At 40.0% G+C, this 25,216-nt stretch overlaps 1 protein-coding gene across 10 annotated transcripts in view; it reads right to left on the reverse strand.

Annotated features, from left to right (window-relative positions):
• The window catches only part of upf2 (UPF2 regulator of nonsense mediated mRNA decay), a 166,580-nt gene that overhangs the window by 126,972 nt on the left and 14,392 nt on the right, over positions 1–25,216 (reverse strand). For all 10 annotated transcript variants that reach the window (XM_080207740.1, XM_080207742.1, XM_080207738.1 and 7 more), the window contains 5 exons: positions 23,239–23,619; positions 18,438–19,217; positions 10,899–11,059; positions 8,690–8,887; positions 4,627–4,794 (listed from right to left, as the gene is read on the reverse strand). In XM_080207740.1, coding sequence (XP_080063866.1) covers positions 4,627–4,794; positions 8,690–8,887; positions 10,899–11,059; positions 18,438–19,217; positions 23,239–23,588 — 1,657 coding nt within the window. In that variant the 5' untranslated portion in view covers positions 23,589–23,619. The remainder of the gene's footprint in view (positions 1–4,626; positions 4,795–8,689; positions 8,888–10,898; positions 11,060–18,437; positions 19,218–23,238; positions 23,620–25,216) is intronic.

Here is a 25,216-nt window from a genome sequence, read left to right on the forward strand (position 1 = left end):
TGGCTCAGTTAGGATCTATGGGGCCTTTTAAATGATGAAAATAAATCATGGAGTTCCTCTGCAGAACTTTTTCAGTGCTTTGTACATGTGAATAAAATTGCAACGAGTTGCAATTTTCTCAGTACAATAGGAAGTAAAACCTTCAATTTGTTCTGCTGCTTATTTCGTCCAGCAAAGCCAGGAACAAAAACTTAGGATGATTTGATTGTTGAAGAGCATTGCTACCTGAAGTCACTGATCATCGTGGAGTCATTTAGGAACCAAATGGAAGGTGAAAGCATTGCTCAGTTTACGGCAACTTTAAAAAGGCTGGCACAACTTTGAGTGTTTGGCGAGTCATTAGAAGATACTCTTCAAAGGTTAGGCTATCCAAAGGAAGTTTCCTAACCGAACATGCTTTGGCTTTAAAGACATCTGTGGAAATCACAGTTCAAAGCAAAATACTGCGTGGGTGCTGGAATCTGAAGACAGAAAATGCTGGAAAATCTCAGCAGGTCTGACAGCATCTGTAGAGAGAGAATAAAGCTAATACTTTGAGTCTGAATGACCCTTTGTCAGAGCTGAACTCAGAACTTGAATTCCGTCGAAGAGTCATCCAGACTCAAAATGTTAGCTTTATCCTCTCTCTGTAGATGCTATCAGACCTGCAGAGATTTTCCAGCATTTTGTTTTTGCTTTTCTTGGAGTAGAAATCGTGGTGTTGTTGGAACTGGCTGCTAAAAAGGTTTCACAATTTAATGTAGAAATGAAGAACCACAAGTTGGGAATTGGCCATAGGAAGTCAAAATAGCAAACAAGCATGTTGCAGATGTGCCACAATGGGCCATTCAGCGAGTAATGCTGGAGCAAGGATAGTCAATGCAAAAACTGTGGCAAAATGGGTCATATTGCAAAGGTTTGTTGGGCTAGACCAGCTTTTCCTGGGAAGAATATTCAGAGTACGTTGAAGAAGGAGGACAAGTTGCATTCTACAAAAAAAATTTACAGCATAGAAGGAAGGAATTAGGACTTGGGAGAAGAGAATATTCAAAAGTATGATGAAGAGCTCCGAACGAACAGCTCATCTTTCAGTGTGAATCACACAGATTCTGGGTAATTCCGAAGTTAAGGTGGAGGTTGATACTGGTACTGCCATACCTTTAACTCCTGAGACTAAATACCAACAAAATCTGAAGTATCTTCCTTTAAACGCAGCTGGTGTGATTTTAAGGACATACACGAAAGAGATCATGTGGTTCAAAGGGTACATCATAGCCAATATTATGTTGACAAGCACCAAAGTTGTCTCTCCATGTGGTCCGTGGTAATTTGACAGCTCTATCTGGGAGATTTAGTTTAGTGAAGTTTAACTGGAGTGCTATCAACAGACCAGTCGATACCAAAACAGACCTATAGCACTTTCTGAATAAATACAAGAGAATATTTGAAAAGACACTTGGCTAAATGAAGGGAGTTCAAGTGAAATTCAAGATTAAGCCTAATAGTCAATCAAAAAGTCTCAAAGCATGAGCAGTGCCATATGCAATTCATCCCAATGTCAAAGAGGAATTGGTGCAACTTGTTAACACTGGTATGTTAGAGCCAGTTAGAATGAAACCAAACATGTCAAGAAAGTTTGAGGTGACCATCTGAGATGGGTGTTTATTGTGGGGACTCCGAGTGATCATTTCTTCTAGTCTGCACGGGAAGAGTTCTTGAACAAATACTTGATGGATATCCCGGTATAGTCAGATGAAGGAATTAGCATGTAGTTATTTTTGGTGGCTGGGTCTGGATGCTCAGCTAGATTGAAGAAAAGGCGGGACAATGTCAATCCTGTGCATAAATAAGAAATACACCACCATTGTCCCTTTATATTTTGTGAGTGATCTAAAATGCCATGGTCACGAGTGCATGTAGATTTTGCTGGTCTATTTGAGGATTACATGTTCATGACCAAAGTGGCCGAAGTTGTTAACTACTACAACTGAGCAAACAATTGAAAAACCTGATGAAATTTTTGCAAGATTGGTTAACTGGAAAGTTGAAAACTATATTTGATTTGTTATTACCTCCAGAGACCTCAAAAGATAGTAGAGCGTCAATACTAATCTCAAGTTGCTAGGTGAGAAGAAAGAGCAAAACAACACTCATTTCAAAACGTGTTTCAAGTGTTAGAATTCCATGAGTGAGAAATGGATACCAGCCAGTTTTCGTAAAAACAGATCCGATTTCTTACACAGTTCAAACCAAAGGTGAGCTAGTTTGGCGACGCCATACTGGCCAACTGTCGTCATCTCGGAATGATTTCTCCAAATCATCTTCGGCTGCTTAGCCTCTAAGTGTTGCATTGACTACTATAGAAGACTTAGTTGTGTCTGAATTGTTTGATGATTGTGTTTCTGCTGCTTTGCTGAGTGAGAATGATACAGACTTACTCCCGAGAAATAGGCTGGAACCTTACTGCCTCCCCCGCCCTGCAATCAGGACAAGCAAGGCTCGCGAAATGGAATTCTCCGTTGACCTCGAGTGAGGTAGTAAAATCCTGCCCATAGTCTACTGAAGTTCCAAATCAAAGTTCTAAGGTTAAACAGCCAAATTCCAGAACATCATATACAACCAAAGAGGAATAACTTGACTGACTTTCTTACTGACTGTGTATAATGATTAATGATACACTGTACTGTGTCTGGAGTGTTATTGATCCTGTGCTTATCATAGTAATTTGCTGTCATGACCGCAGAAAGGGGAAAGGGTGTTCTATATTTTAAGAGTTGATCACATAATTTGATGTCATTAGAACGTTGCTACTGTTTTGGTTTATTTGTTCTCTGTACTAGCAACACGTCCTAGAATAAAGCTGGTGTTTGTTATTTGAATCTACATGTGCAAACCACACCTATTCTTTTTGTTTAAAACCCTCAACCCCTAATATAGTTAGGAGATTACAGAGAGGCAAGGCTTCAGAGCAGCTGATTGCCCCTTTCCAATGCAATCACCATATAGCTGTCATTCCAAACCAGAGTTTCCATGCAAGACAGCAACAGGTTTGACATTCAATGTTGTGTGAAGAACTGTAGCAGAGAACTGAATCATAGAAACCCTACAGTGCAAAGAAAGGCCATTCGGCCCATCAAGTCTGCACCGACCACAATCCCACCCAGGCCCTACCCGCATATTGTTACATATTTACCCGCTAATCCCTCTAACCTACGCATCTCAGGACACCAAGGGGCAATTTTAGCATGGCCAATCAACCTAACCCGCACATCTTTAACTGCACCCATTTTAAGGCAGACATCTGTTTGAGGAACTAAAAGGTCAGCATAGGCTTGGAGCAATAACAACCCCATTTGAGCATGTAACTTTAGAGTGTACATGAGCATTTATGCTTATCGTACCCTACATGCCATATGATACAAACCATTCTGACAGCAAAGTAAGACCAACCAGATGCCCATTAATCGAACCACATGGAACTGTCAGCATTGTGCTATGCCAGCATTTCCTAAGTACTAAATAGAACTGATGCACTCTTTTACAATGACTGAATGGTCATAACTTGATTTCCTATGCTGACTGGATTTGTCTATTTTGTTTCAAACAATGCACAGCATATCTGCAGGCACTCCTGACAGATGCAATGTCTGAACAGATGGAAATTTGCTAATTCATAGCACCACTTCTAGGTTACAAATGTTTTATTCAAAAATTTTTTTTAAAGGACAGGACTTTGTCAAGTTTTTGCTACATTTCTAAATTATTTCTATTTTAAATAAAGTGATGTATCATTTTGTTCTGAGCCATAAAGGCATTGATAAATAGGGGAAATAATTCCCTTTCTCAGGGCCTGTGTTTTAAAAAGCCAGTTAGTTTGTGGAGTTTCTGAAATCCTGTTGCCCATTTAAATTCTAATACAGGCAGGAAACAAAAGCAGACTTAAAAGAAAAATACTTTAAAAAAAAGCCTTCATTTCCTCCAACATTCCTTGAAAATGCTTCTGTTTTAGTAATCATTACTGTACTCAAATTCAGAATTTCTAATCCCAGTTTTTTTTTTAAAAAAGTGAAAATACATTCTGCCTGACCTAAAAGTAGGTTTCCTTTGGGAAAAAAGTGATGGGGAGTGATCAACAACTAATAACACTAGCCTTCAAGATAGATAATTATATATATGGCATGGTGGCACAGTGGTTAGCACTGTTGCCTCAACGCCAGGAACCTGAATTCGATTCCGAGCTTGGGTCACTGCCTGTGTGGAGTTTGCACTCTCTCCCCATGTCTGTGCGTCCGACTGCTCCAGTTTCCTCCCAGATGTGCTAGTTGGGTGCACTAGCCATGCTAAATTCATCCACAGTGTACACGAACAGATGCCAGTGTGGCAACTAGGAGACCATCACAGTAACCTCGTTGCAGTGTCAATGTAAGACTATTTGTGACAATAATAAATAAACAAAGAAACTGGTTATTGAGTCTAATGGTACTTACCTGTTTCTGAAAAAGATCTCATTCTACAAATAAGGAAAATATGAAAACACGAAAATACAAAAAGCTGTCCCTGCAGTTTGTTGAGGCTGGATGCAGCTCAGCCACATGGCTGAAGTAGCAGACTGCACAGTTTAACTACAATAGTTAAAACAATTGTTACCATGCTCCTCCAGAAGTTTCTGACTGAGGTCTTCTGTTTCTTCTGGTCCTTCTTCCTCTAACATTTCATCGTTAATATCCAGATTCTCCAGTTCCAGCTCCAGCTCCTCAGTAGCAACCAACTCTTTGGAATCTTTTCCTTCCTTGGTCTCTTTTCCATCTTTGGAATCTGTTAGAAACAGATTAATTACTTTAAATAAAGGTGTCCTGTGGTGGATTTAACAGGCTTTTCACGTAAACCATTTGTGTAATAGAACACGGGCAGGATTTTACAGCCTCAATCAAGTGAGGCCAGAAATTCCCACCTGAGGTCAATGGATATTTCCATTGTTCGCCCTTCACACACTCTGATTCCGGGGTGGGCGAGGCAGTAGATTTCTATCTCATTTTTACAATAAACTATTATTTACAGTATAAAATGAAAAAGATACTCAAACGATGGAAGCTACACTCAATACTGCTAAAACTCTGGCTTTTCATTTCCAAAACACCAACTATATGTCACACAGCAAAATAATCATCTTCCCCATCTTCCTGAAGATGGCATCTCAAGCTGGAAATGGCAGCAAAGCTATCAATGATCCTCTAACTGTATTTGCCTTTCACCCATGAACAAGTTATTTAACTGGAGGGTGTTGCAAGTGAGCGAAGCTCAACATGCATGTGACAAACAAATTAATTACTTTAAATAACAAATCTGCTTGTATCTACTAGATAGCAGTCAGGTATTGAAAACCTTATTTATTTTCACCCCTATCCAATCCTGGAATATTTTGGCCATTACAGACCCACTTATGACTGCAACAAACTAATTATAAACTGGGGATCAAGGTTTGTACTTGCTGCCTGGATGATTAAATCCCATATATTCACCCAACAGAGTGAAATCTTTCTTCTCAGTGCAGAACACACAAATAGTGTGGCTGCATTACTACAAAAACAATCAATTTGATTGTACCTGATAAAATTGTATACACATGCTGATTAATTTAATGTAAATTATGTTAGGCAAAGTGAAAAAAACATTGCGGCCGCAAATATGCCAAAATCTTTGCAAACGTATCTCAAGAAACCTTCAATGTGTAATTATAGTCTGCAACACCATTAGGAGGACAGAACTATCCTGCTTGCACAATACAGACATTGACTCCTGCTCCCCTGATTTATCAGGAACCAGTGCTCCAAGGTGTTGTCAAAGTTTAGGTCATAAACAAACACTTGGAGAAAAAGCCAAAGAACACAATTTCGAGACCGCTGAAAACATTTTCTTTGGTTTAACAAGTTTTAAGGACTGTTGGCAGACTTTAAAGGCCAAATTTTCATCTGGGTACAAAGGTACATTTCAGTGCGCAAATAGGCACACTTTTTTTTGGAAAACTTTCCTTCATGTTCTCAACTCTACACCATTTTTCCCTGGTTGTTTTGTGAATCGGGAACATACAGTGTGCAAAACCCACACTTGTCCCTAATAAGGTTGGGTTCCCCATTTTAAATTGAGGATGAAAATTGGATTTCACCCTGCAGGTCATTTTCTTCTGGTAATGTAGGGTTTTTTCCCCAATCGGGGAGAAGATACAAAAGTCTGAAGTCACGAACCAACCAACTTAAGAATAGCTTCTTCCCTACTGCCATCAGACAACTGAATAGACCTACCTCGCATTAAGCTGATTGTTGTCTAAATCCTAGCTATGACTATAACACTACATTATGCACACTCTCCTTACCTTTTCTATGAACAGTATGCTTCGTCTGTATAGCACACAAGAAACAATATCAATACATGTGATAATATTAAATTAAAAAAAGATTTTCAAAGCCCTTTAAAAGCATACCAAGTTTGAGCGTTTGTGAAGAAAATGGAAACTCTGTCGAGGAGTCTGGAATATTCTGAAAGCTAAGTGTAGAGTGCTTTCACATCTTCAAATGACATTATTCGGTGCTGTATTGCAACACAGAGTGTGCATTTAATGAGGTGATCAGTATTTTAAAGGTAAGTTGAATCTGCAGTCATATTTGTTCATGTGCATTACAGTGCTTAACTAATGGAAAAAGCATCACACTGCAGTGAAAAATGTATCAAGATGTCCCTGTCAGTCTTTTAATCTATAATTTAAATGGGTTTGACTCATTGAAGTGCATGGTTTGACACTTCAAAAATAAACTAACCATCTGCCTCTCTTCATTGATTGGAGAAGCACTCTACTTTGAAACTGAAATGAGCATTGGCTATTTCCTTCCCAAAGGGATCTATCCTTTGGACAGCTGTAGCTATTATTAATGATTGGCTGAGTTCCAAGTATTAATGGGTTTTAATATATCCAAGAATGGATAACACTTAAGCAGTTGTAATAACAGGTTGTATATTTGATGTGGTTTCTGGCTAGTTGACACAGGATTACAGCATTCCTTTCTCCTAATATGAATGATACAAAAAGCCTTATTGGATGGAATATAAAATATCTCCATTGATATTACATGGAATTTGAGGACTGTACATGATGCATACTGGGTGAGATATCATGGGGGAAATCTGAAGGGGCATGGAGGATTCAAGGGGGCATAGGAAATTTGAGGAGGGTACAGACTGGCATGAGGATGGGAGGGGAAGGGGAAAGAGATGAAACATTAGCTTTAAACTTGTTCGCAGCTGGAATACGGTGTTGGAGAACTAAGAAAAACCTTCTATCTAAACTGCCTCCATACCCATACTCCTGTACTGGTTCACGGCTCACAAACTGCACAGCAAACCTGGCCACTAGTATGAATAAATACAAATACAAGTGGAGCTCACGTATTGGTCAGATTGTGAGCCACAGTATTGCAAATGTCAGGTTTTCCTCAACACACATTCAGCTCCTGCACTACAATGCAGGTGAATTTTGCTTGATTTATGTCAATACACTTACACAGGAACATTGGAATTAGGAGTAGGAGGAGGCAAATTCAGCCCTTCAAGCCTGCTCTGTCATTCAATCAGATTGTGGCTGACTTGCCACCTATTCTCCACATCCTTTTTAAATTAGAAATATATCGGTATCCCTCTTGGAATTATTCAGTGATTCAGAATCCACTGTGCTATGGGGCAGCAAGTTCCACAAATTCACCACCCTCTGCGAGTAGTAGTTTCTCATCTCAGTTTTAAATCTACTGCCTGTCGACCTATATCTGTGACCTCTTGTTCGAGGTTAACCCATAAGAGAAACATTTGGTCTATATTTACTTTATCGATCTTTTTTAAAATTTTATAAACCTCAATCAGGTCCGTTCTGATTCTTATAAACCACAGCAAATATAAGCCCAAACTGTTTAATCTCTCCTCATATATCAAACCCTTCATCCCTGGAATCAATCTGGTGAACATCCTCTGAATTGCCTCTAATGCCACCACATCCTTCCTCAAAAAAGGAGACTAAAACTGGGCACCATACTCCATATGTGGTCTCACAACACTCTATACAATTGTAACAGTATTTCTCTACTTTTACACGCCAGTCCATTTGCACTAAATGTCAACATCCCCATTTGCCTTTTTATTACATGCTGCTCATCACTATGCTACTTATTGCAATTAAGCAAACATATTTGGAACTTGTGATTGAAGAAGCAATTTGTCATTAAGATAGGACACCAGTGTTCCTTACATACACACACACTAATTTGATAACCTGCTTATATCTTGTGACCCATTACAATCTAATAACTACAAGTATCCCCAAGTCCATTTTCTTTGAGATGCGTCAGTCACCGATTATGCAAGTTGATGAATCTTGTCAATGCATCAGACTTTACAAACTAATAGCCTTTGAATTGCATACACAGTTATTAATACACAAATCCGTCAGCAACTTGAAGTAACAAGCTGTTGACCAATTTGTGTCTTCCTGCTAAAATTACATCCCATATTTCCAAAAACATATTTCACTTTCTCAGATTCAGAAATGCAAACGCAAGCTAATTTCTCAGACTGAGCAACAAAATTCAAGGCTTCAACCAAAGCCATTGGCATCTCTTTCCAACTCCGCACGAATGTGAATTTTTCATTCAATATCCACACACCACATTACCTTTTGAATCTTCTTTGCTGGCATCTTTGTTCTGTGAGTTCTTTTCATTATCTTTGAACAATATGGCAGGTACAAATGCTTTCAGGTCAATTAAGTTTTCATAGAAATTGCGTGCATCCTCATCCTCCCAGATTCCTCCATCAAGGTCATATTCTCCAGGCTTCCCAGGTGTGAAGATGTCTATACCAGTGCCATGCTCTATTAAATAAAATTACAGAACTTTGTTGTGGTGTGTGAAACAGCTATCATTTAGTGACACCTAGTGGCTACTCATATAAATCTAGTAAATACATTTATGGAGCTTACTAAACCTGTTTGCATTGTATTTTCTACAATCATATTCTTAGCTGCCAGGTGTATGTTTTTGATAAAACTGCCTCATGCTTCAAGGAATCATTGAATTGTTACAGCACAGAAGGAGGCCATTCGGCCCATTACATCAGCACCAATTTTCCAAAAGATCATCATGACTTAGTGCCATTCCCATGCTTTTTCCTCGTACCCCTGCACATTACTCAAATTGAAACAATCTAATGCCCTCTCATGCCTCGACTGAACTTGCCTCCACCACACTTCCAGGCAGTGCATTCCAGACAAGAGCTGAGCCACTCTGTGGAAAAGCTTTTTCTCATATCTTATTTGCTTCTTTTGCAAAACAGTTTTAATCTGTGCCCTCGCATTCTTGATCTATTTCCAAGAAAGAACAGTTTTTCCCTATCTACTCTGTCCAGCCCCCTCAATTTTGAATATCTCAACCAAATCTCCTCTTGGCCGTCTTCTCTCCAATCTATCCTTAGAACTGAAGTTTCTCATCCCTGGAATCATTCTCATAAACAAATTCTTGTGCACTCTCTCCAATGTGTTCACATCCTTCCTATAATGTGACATCCAGAACTGACTAGCCAATACTCCAGCTGAGGTCTAACTAGTGTTTTGATAAATAAGTTCACCAATTACTTCTTCGCTCTTGTATTCCATGTCCCTATTAAATCCCAGATATGAGATGATTTATTAACTGCTTTCTCCCTCTGACCTGCCACCTTCAGTGATCTATGCATATATACATCCAGGTCCCTCTGCTCCTGCACCCCTTTAAGAATTTTACTTCATATTGTCATTCCATGATCTTCCTACCAAAATGCATCATCTTACACTTCTCTGCATTGAACGTCATCTGCCACCTATCTGCCCACTCCACCAACTTGTCTACGTCCTTCTGTTCTACACTAGCCACCTCAGTTTACAATACTTCCAAGTTTGTGTTTCCGCAAACTTTAAAATTGTCCCCTGCACACCAAGCTCTAGATCATTAACATACATATCAAGAAAAGCAAGGGCTCCAGTACTAACCTCTAGTGAACACTACTACCAACCTTCCTCCAGCCATAAAAAATCTATTAACCATTATTCTCTGCTTCCAATTATTCAGCCAATTTTGTATCCATGTTGCCACCACTGCTTTTATTCCATGAGCTAAAACAAACTTGCAAGAAAAGTTGTGTGGCACTCTATCAAATGCCTTCTTAAACTGCCTCCTCGACCTTTTCTGTTGCCTTCTCAAAAAACTCCAGCAAGTTAAACATGATTGCCCCTTTAGATATCTATGCTAGTTTTCCTGATCATCCCACATTTTTCCATGTGACTACAATTCTACCCCGAAAAATTGTTTCTAGAAACTTACCCATTACTAATGTTAAACTGACTGGCTTGTGGTTGCTGGGCTATCCTCCCAACATTTTCTCTACAAGGACATAGCATTTGCAATTCTCCAGTCCTCTCAACTCAGGGGAGTTGCCAGAGAAGACTGAAAGATTATGGCCAGTGCCCCTACAATTTCCATTCTCACTTCCTTCCACATCCTTGGATGCATCTCAACCGGTCCCTTGTCAACTTTCAGCACCAAAAGTCGATTGAACACTTCCTCCACATTAATGTTGAGCCCTTCCAAGAACAGAATTTCTTTGGCTGTCACCATATGCGAGGCAGTGTCTACCTCCTTGGTAAAATGGGATGCAAAATATTAATTTAACATCTCTGCTATACCCTCTGCAATAACAGAAATATCTTCCAAAGATATGACTTGCATTTCTTTCTGCTTATCCAAATACAAAAGAATACAAACTCTAATGGAATCGGGACACTGCCACATTATCGCGTTCACATGCTATCCTCTGCCACTAAAACAGCAACTTTCTCATGGGTAATTTACCTTCCTGAGCAGATTTGTCTTGTGGAAGTTCAGGCATGTTCTCATCCAACAGATCAGCCAGGCTGTGTGTGTTCGCTAATAGCTTCTGGTAGGAGGTGGCAAATTCCTCATACTGCTTGTGCCGATCTTCACTCAGCTCTCCTTTCGAATGCAAGATTCGTCTAATAGGAAAAAAACCCCACAAAAACAGAAGTTAAAAGGAAGTTTTGGCCTAGAACTCAATTCTGCTGTCAGGTTAATCATGCAAGATGCACAAATATTATTAGTCCCCAGATAGTTGAAAAATTATGAACTTTGAAACTCAATTGAGGAACCAAATTTCACTGAACATCGACATTTCACTGAAACAGCAAACAGGTATATAGCAAGTACTAACTTATTTTAGACAGCCTTCAATAAAAAGCCAACATTTGTATGGACAGAACGTAATGTATGTGTCATACTAACTAAGGAACTACTAGAATAATAGAATCTCTACAATGCAGAAAAGGCCATTTGGCCCATCAGGTCTGCACTGACTCCCTGACAGAGTATCCTACCCAAGCCCTCTCCCCCTCCTCCAATCCCCATAATTCCGCATATTCACTATATCTCATCCAACTAACCTACACATCTTGGGGGCACAGATCCCTGGCACTGTGAGGCAGCAATGCTAACCACTGTGCCAACTTAATTAAGGAACTATGCAAATATCTATGTGACATATCAATCATATTGATAAAGCAATCAGGTTTCTCTCTAAACTATTTTAACAGAGCAGGTTTTAGAGGACATAAAGCAGATTCAGCATAGAGTTACTTCTTTCTTGACTGGGATTGTTGTGAATTGATCAACTAAAACCACTTAAACCTTTTCCTACATCAAGATTTGCAATAAAACATTACTTTAGCTGGCACGTTCTACCCTAAACTAGAATATAACTAAATCAAACGGTTGAAAAAAATTCTGAAATCCAGTTGAATTCCCACACTGACTTCAGGAAAGTTGATAACCATTACAAAATTTCCAAACCAAACAAAAAGTAACTTCAAGCTGGATTTCAGTTTAGAAAGAAACTGATTATTCCAAATTGCTAGTAGTCAAAAATAAATTTGCAATGCTATTGTTTCATAAGGTTCAGGATACCTGTTATGATTGGGATGTGAGAAAAGTTTTGGCTGCCACCCAGCACCAAAAATGCCTACTTGAGGCCTTCTCAGTCAACCGGGAGAAAAGACTAGAGTCTTTCAAGAACAATAGTGCTAAACTGCTTGAGGTCAAGTTTCTGATTGTCAACTTTTGTGCATGCAGTATTTGATAACTGTGCAGAAAAATTTGTAGAAAGAGGACTGAGGTTTACTGGGTCATGATTGGTATCATGAACAATGCACCAAATGTTATCATAGAGCATTACAGAAGTGTACAATTTTAACCAATATAAATACTCTACAGTCAAATTATTACATAATACAAATTAGAAAGAAAGTTATCAAAGGTGATGCTCCTTTAACAGCACCCTTTGACCTAAAGAGAGAATTAAGAGCCAGAAGAGGACATGAGAAGTCTTTGGCAGGTAGGATCAAGGAAAACCCTAAAGCTTCTAAACTCATTGGAGTTTAGAAGGATGAGGGGGGATCTTATAGAGACGTACAAGATAATGAAGGGGATGGATAGGGTACAGGTAGAGAGATTCTTCCCGCTCAGAAAGGACAGCAGGACTAGAGGGCACAGCCTCAAGATAAGGGGGGAGCAGTTTAGAACGGAGTTGAGGAGGAACTTCTTCACTCAAAGGGTGGTCAATCTCTGGAATTCTCTGCCCGTTGAAGTGGTGGAGGCTACCTCACTAAATATATTTAAGACACGGGTAGATAGGTTTTTGGTAGGCAAGGGAATTAAGGGTTATGGGGAGAAAGTGGGAAAGTGGAACTGAGCCACTTCAGATCAGCCATGATTTTACTGAATGGCGGGGCAGGCTCGAAGGGCTAGATGGCCTACTCCTGCTCCTACTTCTTATGTTATGTTCTTTCTATAGGTATGTCAGGAATAAAAGAATGATTCGGGCAAGATTAGGGCCAGTGAAGGACAGCAGTGGGAAGTTGTGCATGGAGTCTGAAGAGATAGGAGAGGCAGTAAATGAATATTTTTCGTCAGTGTTCACACAGGAAAAAGTCAAAGTAGTCGAGGAGAATACTGAGATACAGGCTTTTGGACTCGACGGGATTGAGGTTCGTAAGGAGGAGGTTTTAGCAATTCTAGAAAGTGTGAAAATAGATAAGTCCCCTGGGCCGAATGGAATTTATCCTAGGATTCTCTGGGAGGCTAGGGAGGAGACTGCAGAGCCTTTGGCTTTGATCTTTACGTCATCATTGTCTACAGGTACAGTACCAGAAGGCTGGAGGATAGCAAATGTTGTCCCCTTGTTCAAGTAGGGGAGTAGAGACCATCCTGGAAATTATAGACCGGTGAGCCTTACTTCTGTTGTGGGCAAAGTTTTGGAAAGGATTATAAGAGATAGGATTTATAATCATCTAGAGAGAAATAATTTGATTAGGGATAGTCAACACGGTTTTGTGAAGGGTAGGTCATGCCTCACAAACCTTACTGAGTTCTTTGAGAAGGTGACCAAAGAGGTGGATGAGGGTAAAGCAGTTGATGTGGTGTATATGGATTTCAGTAAAGCATTTGATAAGGTTCCCCATAGTAAGCTACTGCAGAAAATACGGATGCATGGGATTGAGGGTGATCTAGCAGTTTGGATCAGGAATTGGCTAGCTGAAAGAAGACAGAGGGTGGTGGTTGATGGGAAATGTTCAACCTGGAGTTCAGTTACTAGTGGTGTACCACAGGGATCTGTTTTGGGGCCACTGCCATTTGTCATTTTTATAAATGACCTAGATGAGGGCGTAGAAGGATGTGTTAGTAAATTTGCAGATGACACCAAAGTCGGAGGAGTTGTGGACAGTGCGAATGGATGTTGCAGTTTGCAGAGGGACATAGATAAGCTGCAGAGCTGGGCTGAGAGGTGGCAAATGGAGTTTATTGCGGAAAACTGTGAGGTGATTCACTTCGGAAGGTGTAACAGGATTACAGAGTATAGGGCTAATGGAAGGACTCTTGGTAGTGTCGACAAGCAGAGAGATCTTGGTGTCCATGTGCATAGATCCCTGAAAGTTGGCACCCAGGTTGATAGGGTTGTTAAGAAGGCGTACAGTGTGTTAGCTTTTATTGGTAGAGGGATTGAGTTCCGGAGCCATGAGATCATGTTGCAGCTGTACAAGAGTCTGGTGCGGCCGCACTTGGAGTATTGTGTACAGTTCTGGTCACCGCATTATAGGAAAGATGTGGAAGCATTGGAAAGGGTGCAGAGGAGATTTATCAGGATATTGCCTGGTATGGTGAGAAGGTCTTATGAGGAAAGGCTGAGGGACTTGAGGTTGTTTTCATTAGAGAAAAAGGTTAAGAGATGACTTAATTGAGGCATACAAGATGATCAGAGGATTAGATAGGGTGGACAGCGAGAGCCTTTTTCCTCAGATGGTGGTGGCTAACACAAGGGGACATAGCTTTAAATTGAGGAGTGTTAAATATAGGACAGATGTCAGAGGTAGGTTCTTTACTCAGAGGGTACTAAGGGCGTGGAATGCCCTGCCTGCAGCAGTAGTGGCCTCGCCAACTTTAAGGGCATTCAAATGGTCATTGGCTAGATATATGGATAATATTGGAATAGTTTAGGTTAGAGGCTCATTAGATTGGTTCCACTGGTCGGCACAACATCGAGGACCGAAGGGTCTGTACGGAGCTGTAATGTTCTACGTTCTATGTTTTGACTGAGCTGAGAAATAAGAGCTGTCCAGCAAGAGTGGGTTTCTGGTATAGAATGCTAATTAATGGAAAACAAACAAAATAATTTTAGTTCAGAAAATTTCTAATAATTAACTAAAAGTAGTCATGGTAAGGACAATCCTCCAAAAATGGCAGTCAAAATGGAAAATAATCTAGAAAATACATTATGGACAGTTCATTCATAGATTAAACAAAGTCTTACATTTTTATAACACGTGACAACATGATAGGGTTTTAATAGAGTAAATAAGGTGAAACTGTTTCTGGTGGCAGAACGGTTAGTAACCAAGACACAGATTTAAAAGTAATTGGCAAAAGAACCAAAGAGACGAAGAACAGAAATATTTTTACATTGGGAGTTCAAACTCGTGGACAATCTGGACAGCACTGATAGGGAGAAAGCATTCCCACTGGCAGAGGATCCAGGAAACAATGGTTTACAACAATTAGTAAAGGATGCAACAACATCAAGAGGAAAAACTTCCTTATGTACACAGCAAGCAATTAGAATCAGGAGTGAACTGCCCAAGGACAGGTGGACACAGACCTAATAAAGGTTTCAAAAGAGAATTGGATAATTATCTGAAAAGAACTCATTTAAAGGATTACAGGGAACGAGATAGGGGGTTGAACATGGCAAGTTGCTCTAGCGGACAGTCAGCATGGACAAGCTAAATGGCCTTCTTGTGCTACAATCATTCTTTGATTTTATGAGGTATTAAAATCTGGAATGGACAGTCTGAAGAGGCAATGGAAACAGTTCAATAATAACTTTCAGAAGGGTAAATACTTGAAAAGAATTTGAGCACTATGGGCAATCAGTCAGAGGGAATGCAATGATTTGGATAACTTGTTCAAAGTGCTGAAATGGGCACAATGTCTGAATTGTCTCTGTCGGTACTGTATCATTCATTCTATGATCCTATAAGATGTCCCAAAGTGATCGCCATTGTTTTGATGTAGGCAAATGTAGCAAAGAATTTGGATTGACAGTTTGCAAAGAGACAATGACCAGATAATCTGTTTTAGTAGTGTTCATTGAGGGATAAACATTGGCCAGGTGACCAGGGAGAATGCCACTGTTCTTAGTGCCTCAAGGCCTTTAATGTCCACCTGAGGAGGCAGACCGAACATCAGGTAAACATTTAAGTTAAAAGATGGTGCCTCCAACACATCCTCAGCACCATATAGAAAGGTGGACCTAGATTAAGTATGCAAGCCTCTGGAAAGTTTCACGGAAAGGGGCAGGGAGGAGATGGATATAAATTCCTTTGACTCTCCCCAGTGCAGCCGTTAGACCTTATTTAGTGCATTGATACCAAAACATTACAAAACAGTGGCAGGAAAAAAAGGCATCATTCCTGGTAGGAGTAACCTGGCATTTTGCCAGATTGCTCCTACCAGGACTGCTTCAAAATAATCAGAGAATGAACACCACCAAACTACAAGCGTGAAATCAATAACTACTGACCATTAACAGTCTAAGGGAACAGTACAAAAAATTTCACATGCCCAAAAAAATTATGACAGGATGGAGATCAGATTTTTAAAGTTACAACACACATAATGGGAATAAGCTGAAATCATGTTTCTGATAAAAACTCTTGCAATAAAGCATTGCTTCTCAAATGGATGAGTTGTTACTACTTTGGGAACTGATTAAAATAATAAAACATATTCAATAAAAAGATGGAACAAACACATTACAAAATGGTAAGATTCATGTTGAACTTGCACAAAACAGTGGTTACGTTAGTCACAGATGAAGGTTAGCCTGGAATTCCAGGCATCTGATTCCAAACATGGATAGCAAAGGCAAGGAAAGCATACAGTAAGGATCCAGCACTAAGATTTCAGGAATGAGGGACAAGCAAAGAAAAGTGAAAAATAGGGCCTTTTACTGAAAACAGTTAATATCAAGCAGGGAATCAAGTAAAGACTTACTAACTTATCAGGCTGGATTTGAATTCACAGTCTGAAAATCACTGCAGATTCAAGGGGTACATGTACAGATTAGTGATGGAGACCTCAATGTTGCAATCTGCCTCCACCAAAGACTGTTGAATACTTCTCTCAAAGCTGGCAATCATGAGAATCGGTGAACTTTTCTACCCCCACATCACCATTTGAAAACCCTTAAAAGGTTGCACCCTGTGCACCAAGTTTTTAAACAGCAATGTGATTAATAAAATTTGATGAACAGAAAAGATTTCAGGAATCAGGGCCACAGCAATGAAGGATGAAAAATGGGGCCTGAAAAAATATCTTTGTGGAGTGGTGCATGATTAACCAGTAGATTTTTTTCAATGTAATTTTTATTTTGAAAAAGTGATTTCAGAATATTTTAGCTTGTAAATGGCCTCTTCACGCGTGCTGAAAATTCTGCGGTTATCGCCCCACGTGTGCCCCCAATCTTTAATTATCTCTGTGTAAAATTTTGGAAAAGTGAGTACTACTTTATTTACTGTTGTGTCTTTGAAAATTCTTTCATGTGATTGGCTGTTTGGACAGCCTGATGACATGACTGCATACTGGGAATCCCCAGTAAAGAATGCTGGCTTGTTAAGTGCATCAAGAACAAAGCACAATTTGTGAAACTGAAGTTACATCTAGGCCACAGCAGGAAGGGTGGCAAGGTTAATTCCGTGAAGGGTATTAATGGACCACTGGCATGTGAAAATGACTGGTAGATCTTGAAACTAAAAATAGTGCAAGATGAACAAACCTTTTCTTATAAATTAAAGAGAACATTCCAAAAGAGTGCACACACTGATTAGCTGAGCCAAAACGGAAGGCAGGCTAAAATAAAAACATAAATGCTTAGCAATTTCTGTTTTTATTTCAGATCACCAGCCTCTGCAGTTATTTTGCTTTTGGATGGCTGGGAGGCAGACTGCTTTGACGTGGCTATTGCTTTTAGTGATTTGTCATTTCGTATTGTTAGAATCAGGATTGTATTTGTTGGCATGACAACTAAATAAGCATCCAACAATACTCATGACGCAGGAGAGGCACATGCAGCTCCACTCCTATCACCGATGAACATATCTAATAAAATGCAAGTTCAGTAGTGATTAGCAACAGATTTGGTCGTATTGAAGGTTACAATACATGAATAGCATGGTCTTGTTTCAATTCTTATGTTGAGAATGCCCAAAAGACTTTGTGTAAATAGTCTCTCTACAGAATGAGAAGAAAGACTCTGAAAGTTCCAGCATTTCATGTCTAACTATGTTTAAACACTAAAATCCAGGGGAATTCACAACATCATTCTAAAAAGATCATGATGGATGAGGACGGTTCTTCAGTGTGTATAATTCACCAGCATTTCTGTAGTTGTAATAATTATTGCTTTAGTAACATTATTTGTATCAAAAGGAGCAAAATATATTCGAGGTGAATAAAAATCAATTTCTGTTACTGTATTAAGAAAATGACCATGACCAGGTAAAAGGAAGAGGTGACATATTGCCACAGAAGTTTTTGTTTCCCCAGTTTGTCACTTTTCTGCTACTTGCGTATGTTGCCAAATTCATGCATCCTTAATACCATTTGATTAGGCAAGATTTGTTAATTCTCATTTTTAGCATTTTCTTATTAGAAGACAGTGCATCAAGATCAACAGGTTCACACTGAATCACAGAATCCCTGCACAGCAAAAATCCAACTGTAATATTAACACTTCTGAAAACAAAAAACATGTAATGAAATCATCACCTGTTCTGTCTCTCCAGATTCTGCAGTTCTCGGTGGTCTTTTTTAAGATGTTTGGTCAGCGAGGTAAAGTACTCCCTCAACAGATTCATGAAGGGCTGCTGTTTCTCAGCGCTGATTATCTCACTGGGAGGGAAGCTGAGGTTGTATTTCTCTGAAGCAAATTTCATCTTTCTGGTCACCAGACTGGCAACATCATCTCCACAATGTCGGCAAAAACTGATGATCACAGAGACATGAGTGTGAGTGTCACGATCAGCATAAATGATGTTCTTCAGTTGCTCATAGATGAGTGACAAGCCTTCTTTGTCACTGAAGATCCCACAAATTGTTAGCTCTGCAATGAAGCGCATGTCAGTTCTCAGTTTGCTAATGTTTGGAGTTTTTTCCTCCTTCCTGGCTTCAAAGTGCTTTCTCCAGCCTTGTAGGAGCAATGGCGAAAAATCAACATATCGTAAGTGAAAGAGGCAGCAAAGGTGAACAGCACAATTCACATCAGATAATTTCAGTTTAGCTTCTACAATGGATGCAACAGCTTCCGCAATGTACTTGCTCAAATTAAGCATATTGAAATCGCTGGAGAGGGAGTCTCTTTGCTGCTCAGTAATAGTTCTGAGCTTCTTGACAAACGCAGTATTTTTCTTCAGGCTCGAGTCCAGCCTGGTGAAGAAACTCTCCTCTGGACGGTTCTCATGCGCAATCTGATTCTTACTGCGGAGCTCTAATCTTGTTTGATGACGCTCCCAAGCTTCTTGATGCAACTGATATGCTTCCTCCATCTCTCTACAGAACGAGAAGAAAAGAAAGACTCTGAAAGTTCCAGCACTTAATTTCTAACTATTTTTAAATACTAAAATCTAGGGCAATTCATGAGATCATTCTAAAGATCATGATGGATAAGGAAGGTTCTCCAGTGCAAATAATTCACCAATTCAGAGACATCTAACCATACCATTCTCCTAGGAATCAGTTATTTCTTCAAGACTGTCAATATATCCGCAATTGCATGCTTTGGCAGTTACATTAAACAAATAACATTGTTAAAGACAGGTGATTATCATTGCCTCAAGCTCCAAAAGAATATAAATGGACACAGTTGGAATAGTTGGGGTTGGGGGAACCATAAGGGGTTTGTAGCTCTGCTGAGCCGTGTGAAGAATAAACTTGAAGATCTACTGGGGGTTTCCACCTCCACTACCCTAAATCAGCAGTGAAACTTTGACTTAGTGATAGCATTCCTCTCTTGTAGCCAGAAGATAAACTGTTTGAGTCCCATTCCAGGCAAACAGAAGTTGGAATGTTGGCTCTCAACACCGCATTCAGAGTTGATACAGAAGTAAGTCTGGTGGGTGTGGGTGCCCAGTCTCCCAAACTGTAAAGAGTAAGCGGAATTCGATAGCCTTGGTTGGAACCCATCCAAGTTCTTCAAAGGGAAGAACCAGGGGAAAGGAACTGGAAACCACTCAGCCACTCTTCCCCAGTACAAAAATCTCAGGTATGAAACTTGAATTAGAACACAACAGACATACAAACCATACCTAGAAGTTTATCTGACGTGTTGATCACTCTTTACAAGAGGAAGAATGTCCTAAAATAGTTTTAAAATATTCTTCTCTGGTTTGAATCTACATCCTATAGATCTATCGCCATAGTTCAATTTATAGTAATATACTGGTTTTGTTCCTATTTAATACAATATACACGCCATATAATTTACACGCCATATAAATACCCCTGAGATACCTTGTTTTCAGGATGAAACGGTCAAGCTTTTCCAATAAGGACTTAGGCCTTGAGAGCAGCCCTCCAAGCCTGCTCCTCCAGTCAATAAGATCATGGTTGATCGAGCTGTAGTGTCAATTTCACCTTGCCATCTGCACCCCATAACGAGAGACTCCCTCGTCTATCAGAAATCTATCCAACTCAGCCTTGAATAAATTCAATGACCCAACCTCCATGCTTTCTGGGAAAGGATTCCAATGGCCAACCATTTTGAGAGAAAATAAATCTCCTCATCTCCATCTTAGACAGCAGACCTCTTAGTCCCCTAATCTCCTTCTATGTTTCAATAAGATCACCTCTCATTTTTCTAAACTCCAATGAGTATAGGTCCAACCTGCTCAACCTTTCTTCATAAGATAAGCCCTTGATCCCAGGAATGAGTCAACTGAACTTTCCCTGAACTGCTTCTAAGTTTTAATTCTAATTCAATCTTTTCTCATAACTCTTTGCCAAAATGAAACAATCGTGCAACAGTAGGAATTTAAATAAGCACCATACACAAAAACTCTTCTATCTCAATTGCATTTTTGACAATGTGACAACTATCTGTACCACAGATAGACCTCCTTTGCAACTAGAAGGCTCCTGAAAATTATGAAGCTAACTACAGAACAGGGAGACCAATCAGTACATCTACTTCATCCTTCCTCAGAAATCTAGTCCTCTATAACAGCATCGAAGTGCCTCTTGAATAATTCCCCTTCCTTACCCAAAAGATTCTTAGAAATTAATCATTTTGTATGAAGAGCTCTCCATATCAGAACTGAGCTTGCCTTTTAATAGTTCTACATTTGACCCTCTTGCTTTAGACTTAGAGTGCTCCACATTTTTTTTTAAATTCTACTGAAAGAATGATCATAGAATTCTACAGAGCAGGAGGCCTTTTGGCCCATCGAGTCTGCAGCAATACATCAGAGGCACCTGAATTCCCACCTAATCCCATCTACCAGTACTTGACCCACAGCCCTGAACGTCATGACGTTCAGGTACTTTTTGAAGGACATGAGGCAACTTGCCTTTACCACATTCCCAGGCAGTGTATTCCAGACCGTCATCACCCACTGGGTCAAAAGGTTTTCCTCACATCCCCCCAAACCCCCTGACGCTCGCCTTGAATCTACATCCCCTTGTAACTGACCATACAACTACAGGGAACAGCTGCTCCTCATCCACTGTCCATGTCCCTCAATCTTGTACATCTCGATCAGGTTGCCGCTCAGTCTCCTCTGTTCCAACGAGAACAATCCAAGCCTACCCAACTTCTCTTCATAACTTAAATGTTCCATCCCAGGCAACATCCTCGTGAATTTCCTCTGCACCCCATCCAGTGCAATCAAATATTTCCTATAATGTGACAACCAGAACAGTACACAGTACTTTAGCTATGGCCTTGCCAAAGTTCTATACAACTGCTTTTGTAATGTATGCCTCGATTGATAAAAGCCAGTGTTCCATATGCCTTTTTCACCACTCTAGCATATCCTTCAGCCTCCAGAGATCTGTGGACAAATATGCCAAGATCCCTTTGTTCTACAGGACTTCCTAGTGTTCTACCATTGAACACCTCATTGTCAAATTGCTCCTTCCAAAGTGTGGCCCCTCACACTTTTCAGGGTCAAATTCTACCTGTCATTTATCTGCCCATGTGACCATTCCATTTATATCTTCTTGTAGCCCAAGACACTCTGCCTCACCGTTAACCACCCGGCCAATCTTTGTGTCTACAAACTTACTAATCTTGCATTGCATTGTACAAAAAGGGAAAATGCTGGGGTCTGACACTGAGTGAATTGCTCCTGCATTTCGTGCTACCAAATAAACCTGATGGACTTTAACCTGGTGTTGTGAGACTACCTACTGTGCTCTTGTAGAGACACAGCACAGGCACAATAGGCTAAATTGTCACCTCCTGTGCTGTACCCATTATATCACTCGTACAGCGAGGCATGCTGAAGTTGTGAAAGGCAAAGTATTTTCAAGTGCAGTCACTTGTAATACGTGAAACACAGCAGCAAGTTTGCATACAGCAAAGCCCTACAAACAGCAACAAGATAATGACTATTATGCATCTCATACGCCGTCACCATTTCCTTTGGCCCTGACATTTGTCATTTAATTGCTGTCTTTTGTCTAATCGTATAGATTCCCTTTTGCCGTTTTTCTGACCCAGCCCATTCTCAAAAAAAAACTTCATTTGAACTTCTCAGTTCTGATGAAAGATTATCGATCCGAAATGTTAACACTTCCACTCTCCACAGACACTGTCAAAACCACTGAGTGTTTCTACATCAAGTGCTGGTTGAGGGATAAATGTTGGCAAGGACATTGGGGGAAACGCCGCCAATCTTTTATGCCCACATGGGGGGCAGTGACAGATGGGACCTTGGTTTAAATCTCATCTGCAAAATGGCCCCTTCGATCGCATAACACTCACTTAGCAGTGTCTATATCATGCACAATATTGCAACATTTTATGAACAATCACTAGTACCTGACGTCTTGAATTCATATGCTTGAGAGATACGAGCTGAAGCACGCTTGGCACTTCAAAATTATGATCTCAAAAATTCACAGTTGGCTGTCAAGTACTTTAGGGTATCCTGAACTTGTAAAGGGCCCTATGTAAACGCAAGTTCCTTTTTTCAAATTCTTTCTATGTCATGATGCAGACTCATTCTAGCATGGAACATGGCTTAAATCAAATCTTTCAAATTAACAAGGATAGCGAGTATGTTTACTCAGAAAACATTGCATACTCTGGCTGTACCTGAATTTTAAGCACTATCATTGTGCCCAAAAAGGTTGTAATGACATTATGTGTTCCTGAACGTATGATTGGTGTTGGTCCAAGTTTCACTTCAGCCCTAAGAGCACCCAGGATGCATAACCAGAAAATTTGGTTAATACAATTAATATATATAATGCACGATAAAAATTACATAATAAATAAAAAGTAGGTCCAAAGTACAAGTTAACGCTACATTTATCTGAAATGTTTAAAATCTTTGAAACAAGATCTTACCTCTGTCTTGCTGCTTCTTCTTCTCTCTGCCTTTTTTCCTCCTCCTCCTGTTTCTTCCTTTCCTCCTCCTCTAGTTTCTTTTTTTCTTCCTCTTCCTTCTTCCTTTGTTCTTCCTCTGCTTTTAACTTTTCTTCTTCCTTCTTTTTGCGCTTTTCATCCTCCTTTTTGCGTTTTTCATCTTCTTGCCTCTTCTTTTTCTCCTCAGCTGCCTTCGCAGTTTCCCTTCTGCTGCCAGCTTTCAGATCATCCCTTCCTTTTTCCCGACTGGAGGTGGGCCTTCTCTCAGCAGCTTCCTTGTCTTTACTGCTTCTGTTCTCGTTGCTGAAAACTGTAACATCCTTATCTTCCATGCTCACAGACTTCTTAGGTTCTCCTGATATTCTGTCAAAAAAAACAAACAAGATAGCAAAAGGAATAGATAAGATAGAAACAGGGAGGTAGTTTCCACTGGTTGGTAAAATTAGAACTAGGGGGCACAACCTCAAAATAAGGGGGAGCAGATTTAGAACTGAGTTGAGGAATGTGATGTTACTGTGCCTTTAACACTTTTTTTAAAATCATGCTCACAGCTTTCTGATGTCATTTGTTACCGGCTTGTCTGGAGATGTTCCTTTATTGCTGCTTAAACAGGGGTTTGTTTATGACTCTGCATCGTTAGGAGGAAAAATGATTGCAGGTGACAGGAACTCTTTCATTTTCAGTTCTGAGCTGCAGGGGTTAGTTTTTAGAAGCGACAGCAAAAAGAAGTGTTTTTCTCTTTCCCTGTTTTATTTAGAAATACTGTTGCTTATCTGAAAACAAGGTCTTGCCTTCCTGAAGCAGAAAGTCTGCTGTTGGCGGTTTGACCAGAGTCTCTCCCTGGGGTCCGGGGAAGCAGTTCTGAGCCTATCAAGAGAACTGCAGATTCGTCCAAAGGACTTAATTCCAGTATCACATTAGCACTAGATTCTGCTGTGCTGAATGCTTTTGTCTATGGAAGTTTGGTTTTGATTGGAACATCTGAGATATTTGTTAAGGGTTATACATTATCGTGGTTGTTTTGTTTTGTTTGTAATTGAATGAAGTTATTGCTGTTTTTTTCCTTATATGTTAACTATATTCTTAACTAAAGTTTAATAAAAGCTCCCTAGTCAGTCATTTAAATCATACCTAAAGTGAATCCTATCATGTTTATCCTTTGACAAATTCAAGGTGCAAAACTTTTGACCCAGGTGGGCTTTATAAAACACTGGAATTCCTGACCTGAGCCATAGCAGGAGGAACTTCTTAATCTAAAAGGTTGTGAATCTGTGGAATTCCCTGCCCAGTAAAGCAGCTGAGGCTATTCATTAAATGTTTTTAAGGCAAGGATAGATACATTTTTGAACAGTAAAGGAATTAAGGATTATGGCGAGCAGGCAGGTAAGTGCAGCTGAGTCCACGAAAAGATCAGTCACAATCTTATTGAATGGTGGAGGAGACTCAACGGGCCAAATGGCCTACTCCTTGTTCTTGTGTTCAGCAAGTGGAGTATCTTCCAACAGATTCCTGACTTGTAGGTGCTGGACAGGCTTTGGGGAGTCAGAAGGCGAGTTCCTCAGTTCAGCATTCTTAGCCTCTGACCAGCTCTTTTAGCCACAGTAAGGCTAGTCTAGTTCAGTTTCTGGTCAGTGGTAATCCCCAGGATGTTGATAGTGAGACAGTCAGCAACGGTAATGCCATTGAAGATCAAGGGAAGTAAATTGGATTATCTCTTTTTGGAGATGGTCATGGCCTGGCACTTGTGTAGGATGAATGGTGAACATGTTGAGTTGCATAAAGTAGGTGGGACTTGGGCTACTTTGTTGCTGCGTCTTCTTAAGTTTAAGTGGTTGTCTTCAGTGTTCAGAGAAGAAATAAGTGGCCACTTATCAGCCCAAGTCTGAATGTTGTCCAGAACTCGCTGCATATGGGTATGGACTACTTCAGTATCTGGGAGTCACAAATGGTACTGAACATT

This window comes from Carcharhinus amblyrhynchos, chromosome 19, assembly GCF_965287045.1.
Source record: "Carcharhinus amblyrhynchos chromosome 19, sCarAmb.v2.hapA, whole genome shotgun sequence".
In the NCBI taxonomy this organism is placed as follows: Eukaryota; Metazoa; Chordata; class Chondrichthyes; order Carcharhiniformes; family Carcharhinidae; genus Carcharhinus; species Carcharhinus amblyrhynchos.